Source organism: Cyclopterus lumpus, chromosome 4, assembly GCF_009769545.1.
Source record: "Cyclopterus lumpus isolate fCycLum1 chromosome 4, fCycLum1.pri, whole genome shotgun sequence".
Lineage (NCBI taxonomy): Eukaryota > Metazoa > Chordata > Actinopteri > Perciformes > Cyclopteridae > Cyclopterus > Cyclopterus lumpus.
Genome location: NC_046969.1, coordinates 5,811,033 through 5,821,866, shown reverse-complemented (window position 1 = coordinate 5,821,866; position 10,834 = coordinate 5,811,033). Strand labels below are relative to the sequence as shown.

The 10,834-nt window shown below is 36.5% G+C and overlaps 1 protein-coding gene across 1 annotated transcript; it reads left to right on the top strand.

Moving 5' to 3' along the window:
- The first annotated feature begins 3,529 nt into the window (after positions 1 to 3,529).
- LOC117729350 (complement factor H-related protein 2-like) lies at positions 3,530 to 10,589 on the top strand. Its single transcript, XM_034530338.1, has 6 exons — positions 3,530 to 3,545; positions 7,559 to 7,726; positions 8,027 to 8,185; positions 9,013 to 9,189; positions 9,277 to 9,465; positions 10,411 to 10,589. Exons 1-6 carry the CDS (start codon positions 3,530 to 3,532, stop codon positions 10,587 to 10,589), a joined length of 888 nt encoding a protein of 295 aa, XP_034386229.1.
- Positions 10,590 to 10,834: the final 245 nt, after the last annotated feature.

Genomic DNA, 10,834 nt, shown 5'->3' with positions numbered 1-10,834 from the left:
AGGAAAATTATATATCTGCTGAATGCCGTAGGTCTTACATTTGTGGTTGTTAAATAATGTGGCTTTTATTTTGGGGCAAACATTGGGGGGATTTTAAGATTAAAGTAAAGCAAAGTTTGCTAACACCTGCCACCTGTTCTTCTAAACTATGTTTTTGAGGAAGCATCTTATTTGATCTTTTTTCACTATTGCAAAAAGTCAAAAATATTTTTTATTTTATTTCAAACTAATAGTTTATTTGGAATACACAAGTAGTTAGAACTCATTAATCATTACAATTACAAGCCAAAATAGCTTTTCTTTTTTTACCCTTAAAGGTACATATGTATATTATGATAGTTGGATTAAATAATCAATATTAATGTACTAATAAACCTTACTTGCTTGTTAAATAAAATTGTTTGTTTCAAAATATTTTAATTTAACCAGAAAACCTGGAGGGTTTGGTAAATAATTCCTAATTTCATTGACTTTGTTTCAGTTTGTGAACAACTTCACATTGACAATGCACACATTACCCACAATGCAAAGGACACTTACAGGATCAATGAACCGGTTCAGTATGCATGCAGGAATGATGCTGAATTAGTTTTTACTGTTACCTGTAAGCAAAGAGGCTGGACTGGGATAGTTGACTGTCCAGGTAAGATCATACCGGTACAACAAATATAGTTTTAGGGACAATGTGTGACTGTAATATTTATATTTTGATAGCAATATAAATGGTAAGTATCTCCAAACAGCTAAACAATCTAAATTACATAATTCATTTGATCAATTATTATAATAAAATTAAAGAAGTTTGTTAATGAACAATTTCTCCTTCATGCTCTGCTCCTCCCATCAACACAGACATGTCCAATAAGTGCTGATATTGAAGCATTTATTGAGATGTATAGCCTGTTAAACAGTGTTCTCTCTTGTTCTATCAGACCAAGAATCTAAAGCAAAGCAAGTGGTGTTGAGAGGCTGTACTGTTTTTAGACACAGCACTGCTTTGAGCTAAAACCTAATGCCAGCATGCTCATATTCAAAATGACAATAATAGCAATGACAACAGTTTGTTGGGTTGATATAATTTGTTACACATATTTAGTGCTAAATGTAGTCATGTTACGACTCAAGAATTGATCAAAATGGTCAAATCTCTCCAAAATACCACATTTAAGACAGCAAGACCAGAAAGCATGCAGGGTTTAGTAAATAATTCCTAATTTCATTGACTTTGTTTCAGGTTGTGAACAACTTCAGATTTACAATGCACACATTACCCACAATGAAAAGGAAACTTACGGGATCAATGAACAGGTTCAGTATGCATGCAGGAACGATGCCAAAGGAGTTTTTAATGTTACCTGTGAGAAAACAGGCTGGACTGGGATGGTTGACTGTCCAGGTAAGATCATACCAGTACAACAAATATAGTTTTAGGGACCCACTTATTGTCGATATACAAAGGAAAGTTATACATCTGCTGAATGCCGTAGGTCTTACATTTGTGGTTGTTAAATAATGTGGCTTTTATTTTGGGGCAAACATTGGGGGGATTTTAAGATTAAAGTAAAGCAAAGTTTGCTAACACCTGCCACCTGTTCTTCTAAACTATGTTTTTGAGGAAGCATCTTATTTGATCTTTTTTCACTATTGCAAAAAGTCAAAAATATTTTTTATTTTATTTCAAACTAATAGTTTATTTGGAATACACAAGTAGTTAGAACTCATTAATCATTACAATTACAAGCCAAAATAGCTTTTCTTTTTTTACCCTTAAAGGTACATATGTATATTATGATAGTTGGATTAAATAATCAATATTAATGTACTAATAAACCTTACTTGATTGTTAAATAAAATTGTTTGTTTCAAAATATTTTAATTTAACCAGAAAACCTGGAGGGTTTGGTAAATAATTCCTAATTTCATTGACTTTGTTTCAGTTTGTGAACAACTTCACATTGACAATGCACACATTACCCACAATGCAAAGGACACTTACAGGATCAATGAACAGGTTCAGTATGCATGCAGGAACGATGCTGATTTAGTTTTTACTGTTACCTGTAAGCAAAGAGGCTGGACTGGGATAGTTGACTGTCCAGGTAAGAACATAAATGTAGTTTGAGGGACCCACTTATTGTCGATATACAAAGGAAAGTTATATATCTGCTGAATGCCGTAGGTCTTACATTTGTGGTTGTTAAATAATGTGGCTTTTATTTTGGGGCAAACATTGGGGGGATTTTAAGATTAAAGTAAAGCAAAGTTTGCTAACATCTGCCACCTGTTCTTCTAAACTATGTTTTTGAGGAAGCATCTTATTTGATCTTTTTTCACTATTGCAAAAAGTCAAAAATATTTTTTATTTTATTTCAAACTAATAGTTTATTTGGAATACACAAGTAGTTAGAACTCATTAATCATTACAATTACAAGCCAAAATAGCTTTTCTTTTTTTACCCTTAAAAGGTACATATGTATATTGTGATAGTTGGATTAAATAATCAATATTAATGTACTAATAAACCTTACTTTCTTGTTAAATAAAATTGTTTGTTTCAAAATATTTGAATTTAACCAGAAAACCTGGAGGGTTTGGTAAATAATTCCTAATTTCATTGACTTTGTTTCAGTTTGTGAACAACTTCACATTGACAATGCAGAGATTACCCACAATGCAAAGGAAACTTACAGGATCAATGAACCGGTTCAGTATGCATGCAGGAACAACGCTGAAGTAGTTTTTACTGTTACCTGTAAGCAAACAGGCTGGACTGGGATAGTTGACTGTTCAGGTAAGATCATACCGGTACAACAAATATAGTTTTAGGGACAATGTGTGACTGTAATATTTATATTTTGATACCAATATAAATGGTAAGTATCTGCAAACAGCTAAACAATCTAAATTCGATAATTAATTTGATCGACCATTATAATAAAATTAAAGAAGTTTGTTAATGAACAATTTCTCCTTCATGCTCTGCTCCTCCCATCAACACAGACATGTCCAATAAGTGCTGATATTGAAGCATTTATTGAGATGTATAGCCTGTTAAACAGTGTTTTCTCTTGTTCTATCAGACCAAGAATCTAAAGCAAAGCAAGTGGTGTTGAGAGGCTGTACTGTTTTTAGACACAGCACTGCTTTGAGCTAAAACCTAATGCCAGCATGCTCATATTCAAAATGACAATAATAGCAATGACAACAGTTTGTTGGGTTGATATAATTTGTTACACATATTTAGTGCTAAATGTAGTCATGGTACGACTCAAGAATTTATCAAAATGGTCAAATCTCTCCAAAATACCACATTTAAGACACCAAGACCAGAAATCATGCAGGGTTTGGTAAATCATTCCTAATTTCATTGACTTTGTTTCAGGTTGTGAACAACTTCAGATTGACAATGCACACATTACCCACAATGAAAAGGAAACTTACAGGATCAATGAACAGGTTCAGTATGCATGCAGGAACGATGCCAAAGGAGTTTTTAATGTTACCTGTGAGAAAACAGGCTGGACTGGGATGGTTGACTGTCCAGGTAAGATCATACCAGTACAACAAATATAGTTTTAGGGACCCACTTATTGTCGATATACAAAGGAAAGTTATACATCTGCTGAATGCCGTAGGTCTTACATTTGTGGTTGTTAAATAATGTGGCTTTTATTTTGGGGCAAACATTGGGGGGATTTTAAGATTAAAGTAAAGCAAAGTGTGCTAACACCTGCCACCTGTTCTTCTAAACTATGTTTTTGAGGAAGCATCTTATTTGATCTTTTTTCACTATTGCAAAATATCTAAACTTTTTAAATTTTTTATTTCAAACTATTAGTTTATTTCGAATACAGAAGTAGTTAGAACTCATTAATCATTCGGTGTGGCTTTGCGGAGCAAACCCTATGGGAAAAAAAAGTTTCGCACACTAAGGATCCCAAAGCGTAGCTCGCACATGCATAAAAAATACATCAAAACGTGCGGCCTGATCGGGAATCGTGTGCTATTATAAGACAAAGAGATCGAACTGGCGCTTAGCCCCCAAAACGCCAAAAAACGGCGAGAAATTGTCCCATCCATATGAATGGGGCTACCGGAAAGGTAGCCGCTAAGCTACATTAATTTTGTGCCCACACTGTGTCGCCATACATTAAGGTAGAGAAATGATTTTAATTTTTAAATGTTGACAAAAGGATGAAGCTTATTTGACTAATTGGACATTTTTTCATAACTAGTACAGTTTAGACGCAATCTTTTTTTGAGTTTCGATAGTAAAAAGCTCTTTCAGTCATTTTACTATTAGTGTGTATGGGAGTAGCATGCTGAGCTACAGAGTGAAGCGGCTGAAAAACAGAGGGGAGAGCAGCCTTCCAAACTCAGAAAAAATAAAACGTAACTTGCCACAAGTCTCACAGTCGGCACTCTATGTACACAATTTATGCATCAAAATGTAGGGAATATTGTGTCGATGCATAAATGTGTCGATAGAATCCACAAAGTGTTCCACATTTGTCAGAAGAACCCTCAACGAGCGAGCAAGTCCATCCAGTCAGCCCATCCGCTCCCATTATAAAACCAGAGGCAGATTTTCTTTCTTAAGCTAAGTGGTAGCATTTTGTAAACTGTTCGTAAGGCATCATATCTAAACCCAAAAACACGTTTAAGGGCATGTACACGTTCGCAAAGGCCTTGAGCCGCCCAGAATGTCCACAGTTAAGGGCTCAGAGTTATGGTTTTCTTTTAAATGCAACATTTCGACAGGCTAAATACACAACTTAGTCGATGAAGGGGAGAAAAGTATCTGCATGTCTCATCCTCGCGCCACACACACACACACACACACACACACACACACACACACACACACACACACACACACACACACACACACACACACACACACACACACACACACACACACACACACACACACACACACACACACACACACACACACACACACACACACACACACACACACACACACACACACACACACACACACACACACACACACACACACACGGTCTATACCTTTGCAGGGCTTTGGAGGAGGGAGGAGGATCATCCTGTGCAGCAGCTGAATAATTCAAGCGATTCACCTCAGTGTGGAATACGTGAACAAATACCACTGATTTAAAGCTCAACTGTACAAAGTGTCTTTGTACAGTAACACAGCCACAGCTCGCGTGTGCGCGCGCACGCACGTACACACACAGCGTGTGTGCGCATACACACACACATCGTGCGCGCGTGCGTGTGTGCGCGCGCGCGTACACACAAAGACATCAGCTCTGAAAGAGCTTCATAGTAACTCAAGTTATATTTACTCCACCGAGATATCCAATATATCGGTGCGTTCGGCTCAGTCTTTCCTCTCTAATGATAAAACTATTTTGGTGATTCGATCGTGTTTTTCTTTACAATGTTTTAAATTGTTTGGTAGAACTCTCTTTTATACAGCGATCGGTGGAGAAAGAGCTTCACAGTAACTCATGTTATATTTACTCCACAAAGATATCCGATATATCGGCGCGTTCGGCTCGGTCTTTCCTCTCTAACAATAAAACTATTTTGGTGATTTTATCGTGTTTTTCTTTACAATGTTTAAAATTGTTTGGTAGAACTCTCTCTCCCCCCCCTCACTAAAACGTCACGTGCGCATCAAACGTCTTTTATAGAGCGATCGGCGGTGAAAGAGCTTCACGGTAACTCCGGTTATATTTACTCCACAAAGATATCCGATATATCGGCGCGTTTGGCTCGGTCTTTCCTCTCCGACGACGACGCCGTTTCGGCAATTCGGCGGCGTCTCTCTTGGCGACGTCAACGCCCGCGCGCCTCCGGACGCCTCTCGGCGAAAGCCACACCATCTAAATTTCCCGGGGGGGGAATTTTCTAGTTACAATTACAAGCCAAAATAGCTTTTCTTTTTTTACCCTTAAAGGTACATATGTATATTGTGATAGTTGGATTAAATAATCAATATTAATGTACTAATAAACCTTACTTGCTTGTTAAATAAAATTGTTTGTTTCAAAATATTTGAATTTAACCAGAAAACCTGGAGGGTTTGGTAAATAATTCCTAATTTCATTGACTTTGTTTCAGTTTGTGAACAACTTCACATTGACAATGCAGAGATTACCCACAATGCAAAGGAAACTTACAGGATCAATGAACCGGTTCAGTATGCATGCAGGAACGACGCTGAAGTATTTTTTACTGTTACCTGTAAGCAAACAGGCTGGACTGGGATAGTTGACTGTCCAGGTAAGATCATACCGGTACAACAAATATAATTTTAGGGACAATGTGTGACTGTAATATTTATATTTTGATACCAATATAAATGGTAAGTATCTGCAAACAGCTAAACAATCTAAATTCGATAATTAATTTGATCGACCATTATAATAAAATTAAAGAAGTTTGTTAATGAACAATTTCTCCTTCATGCTCTGCTCCTCCCATCAACACAGACATGTCCAATAAGTGCTGATATTGAAGCATTTATTGAGATGTATAGCCTGTTAAACAGTGTTTTCTCTTGTTCTATCAGACCAAGAATCTAAAGCAAAGCAAGTGGTGTTGAGAGGCTGTACTGTTTTTAGACACAGCACTGCTTTGAGCTAAAACCTAATGCCAGCATGCTCATATTCAAAATGACAATAATAGCAATGACAACAGTTTGTTGGGTTGATATAATTTGTTACACATATTTAGTGCTAAATGTAGTCATGGTACGACTCAAGAATTTATCAAAATGGTCAAATCTCTCCAAAATACCACATTTAAGACACCAAGACCAGAAATCATGCAGGGTTTAGTAAATCATTCCTAATTTCATTGACTTTGTTTCAGGTTGTGAACAACTTCAGATTTACAATGCACACATTACCCACAATGAAAAGGAAACTTACAGGATCAATGAACAGGTTCAGTATGCATGCAGGAACGATGCTGAAGTAGTTTTTAATGTTACCTGTAAGCAAAAAGGCTGGACTGGGATAGTTGACTGTCCAGGTAAGAACATAAATGTAGTTTGAGGGACCCACTTATTGTCGATATACAAAGGAAAGTTATACATCTGCTGAATGCCGTAGGTCTTACATTTGTGGTTATTAAATAATGTGGCTTTTATTTTGGGGCAAACATTGGGGGGATTTTAAGATTAAAGTAAAGCAAAGTTTGCTAACACCTGCCACCTGTTCTTCTAAACTATGTTTTTGAGGAAGCATCTTATTTGATCTTTTTTCACTATTGCAAAATATCTAAACTTTTTTACAATTTTATTTCAAACTAATAGTTTATTTGGAATACAGAAGTAGTTAGAACTCATTAATCATTACAATTACAAGCCAAAATAGCTTTTCTTTTTTTACCCTTAAAGGTACATATGTATATTGTGATAGTTGGATTAAATAATCAATATTAATGTACTAATAAACCTTACTTGCTTGTTAAATAAAATTGTTTGTTTCAAAATATTTGAATTTAACCAGAAAACCTGGAGGGTTTGGTAAATAATTCCTAATTTCATTGACTTTGTTTCAGGGAAATTGTGTAAACCACTTCACATTGACAATGCACAAATTACCCACAATGAAAAGAACATTTACAGGCTCGATGAACATGTTCGGTATACATGCAGGAACGATGCCCAAAGAGATTTTATTGTTACCTGTGAGGAAAGAGGCTGGACTGGGATAAAGAACTGTTCAGGTAAGAACATAACGGTACAACAAATATAGTTTTAGGGACAATGTGTGACTGGAATATTTATGTTTTGATAGCAATATTATTGGTAAGTATCTCCTAACGGCAAAAAAAAAAAAAATCTAAATTGCATAATTAATTTGATTACCCATAGTAATAAAATGAAAGATGTGTATTGTTGAACAACTTCTCCTTCATGCTCTGTTCCTCCCATCAACACAGACATGTCTGATGAGTGATGCTCTTGACAACATTTGCTATTTAACCGTTGCTATCTGAATATAACTTCTTTTTTTTCACTGTTAGAATGTCAAGCCGCTGACGAACCACATGGAATTGTAGCTGGTCCATACAATGACACACTGTACTACAGCTGCAAAATAGGTTACAAACTTTCTACCAAAGGCTGGTGGGTTGAGGCCAAATGTACTGATGGCGTGTGGTCTGGATTTAAAGGTTGCATCGGTAAATCATCTTTAATGCACTACGCGTCTCGTTGTAACCCGCATGAAGCAATCCAAACTGTTATGGTTTGTCTCTGACCCCAAGCGCACGACAACAGGAAGGTTTAGTTTTAGCCGAACACACGGCGTAGTTTATTGAGCACAACAAGTCGCTGGGAAAAGAAACACAAAAAACTCAAAGTGTCCCCTTAGTCCACGGGTGATCGAACATCAAACCCAACGAAACCAAAAAAATCCAAGAAAATACTCCACACAAAAAGTCAGCAAAGACACGAGGGAAAGTTCAGTGAAGACACAGGGAGGAAAGTCCAAAGACATCATGGCACAAACTCGCAACGTCAGCACAGACAGTCCTGATCCTTATCCCCCGTAGACAACGAGCTGACGAGCTGCAGCTGTGGGACGAGCTGAGTGGCTTCAGGTGTGAGTTGGAGCTCACCTGGCTTGTCCCCGCCTCCAAGCCCGTAGCTCCCTGGCAGCGCGCTCTGAGGTACCGGGTGTCACTGTGTGAACGGGCTGAGGAGGGAGTCCGGCTGGCTGAGTCCTGACACAAACATATCTACTTAAAGTTGTGCATCACTTTTAAGTAAAACATTTAGTGAGGAATAAGCAAATTGATGAGTATTTTTCCTTAGATCTGATATGGATGCACATCAGCATATTTTTGTTTCAAAAGGCTCATAAACACTTTATGTGTTAGTTTAAGTTTCTTATGTCACATCTTTGATGCAGGCTAATTTTGAAATGTCTAATTTTGTTATTACTAGTATCACATGTGTGAGCAACAATATATAGAGACCTAAATGTTTGTACTCGTAACCTCTTTAGCTAATACGATGTGTGGAAACGTTCCTGAGATTCCTAATGGAAGAGTGACACCATGTGAGAAATCTAAAGATGCCCAGATTACTTGTGAAGATGGATACCACGCACAGGTTACCAGTTTAACCTGTCACGATGGAAAATGGCTTTCAGAGGGAGTCTCCCCCGAAACATTCTGTAAACGTGAGTCCTCTTCAGATGTAATTAAGCGTGTTCATGAAAAGATTACAGGGCATAACCTAATGCAATACGTGTTTTCATGTCTTGCAGTAACTGCCGTTTCTTGCAACCCCCCACGAAAAGTTGACAATGCTTTAATTGTGGATTCATATCAGAAGGAATACTTGTCTGACTCCACAGTAACATATCAGTGCCGTGATAAGTATATTATATTGGATCATGAAGATACAATTCAGTGCAAAGAGGGCCAATGGGAGGAGAAAAACATTATGTGCACACGTACGTACAAAAAGTTTCACAAAGTCTCACACAGGAAGCTATTAGACAATTTAAGATTTAAAGATATGTTATATATCCTGCATGAATATATATATATATACATATATATATATATATATATATATACACATATAAATATACATATATATATCCATCCATCCATCCATCCATCCATCCATTTTCAATACCGCTTATCCTCATTAGGGTCGCGGGGGCGCTGGAGCCTATCCCAGCTGACATAGGGCGAAGGCAGGGGACACCCTGGACAGGCCGCCAGTCCATCGAGGGCACATGTAGGGACATACAACCATTCACTCTCACATTCACACCTATGGGCAATTTAGAGATCAATTAACCTGCAGCATGTCTTTGGACTGTGGGAGGAAGCCAGAGAGCCCGGAGAGAACCCACGCTGCCACGGGGAGAACATGCAAACTCCACACAGAAGGACCGCTCCGACCGGGAATCGAACCCGCGGCCCTCTTGCTGTGAGGCGACAGTGCTAGCGACTACACCACCATGCAGCCCATATATATATATATATATATATATATATATATATATATATATATATATATATATATATATATATATATATATATATATATATATATATATATATATATATATATATATATATATAGACACACATATATATAATATATATACACACACATATATATATACATACATATATATATATACACACACATATATATATATATATATATATATATACACATATATATATATATATATATATATATATATATATATATATATATATACATATATATATATATATATATTGTTAATGGCATTTAGGTTTGCCAGATTTGTGTTAATGCAGTGTGTAGCGATTAGATTTGACACTACAATTAAAAAAGAAAAAAAACATAATTGCTACTATGTTACTTGGACAACAACATAATTTTTGCATTTCAGCATACTGTGACAAGCTCAAAGATGAGTCAATTAACTTCACCGCAGACAAAGAAAGATATATGGATGGGGATGTCATTGAGTATCAATGTGTCTTATATGGAATTGAAGGCAATGCAACATGTAACAATACTGAGTGGAATAAATCAGAAGACTGTAAAGGTAAGGAGAAGTGTAAGTGAAAGTATCGTTTCAAAATAATACAATCATGGCAGCAAATAATCACACCAAAATTGACCCTGTGTGGTTTGGCTGTTATTTAAAGACTATAAAGTGGATACTTCACCCGATTCTGTATTACTCCTTTAATAACAACTTAATTCAAACTCATTCACACCATTTATTTCTTCCATTTTAAATTTAAGGCCAATAAGACCTCATTTACATGAACTTTTACCCTGTCTTTGAGTATAAATTAATAAAATCA

Coding starts and splice junctions, on each gene's coding strand:
- LOC117729350 (XM_034530338.1), top strand. Junction 7,727..8,026: donor TGGGATAAAGAACTGTTCAG/GTAAGAACATAA, acceptor TTTCACTGTTAG/AATGTCAAGCCGCTGACGAA. Junction 8,186..9,012: donor TGGATTTAAAGGTTGCATCG/GTAAATCATCTT, acceptor TAACCTCTTTAG/CTAATACGATGTGTGGAAAC.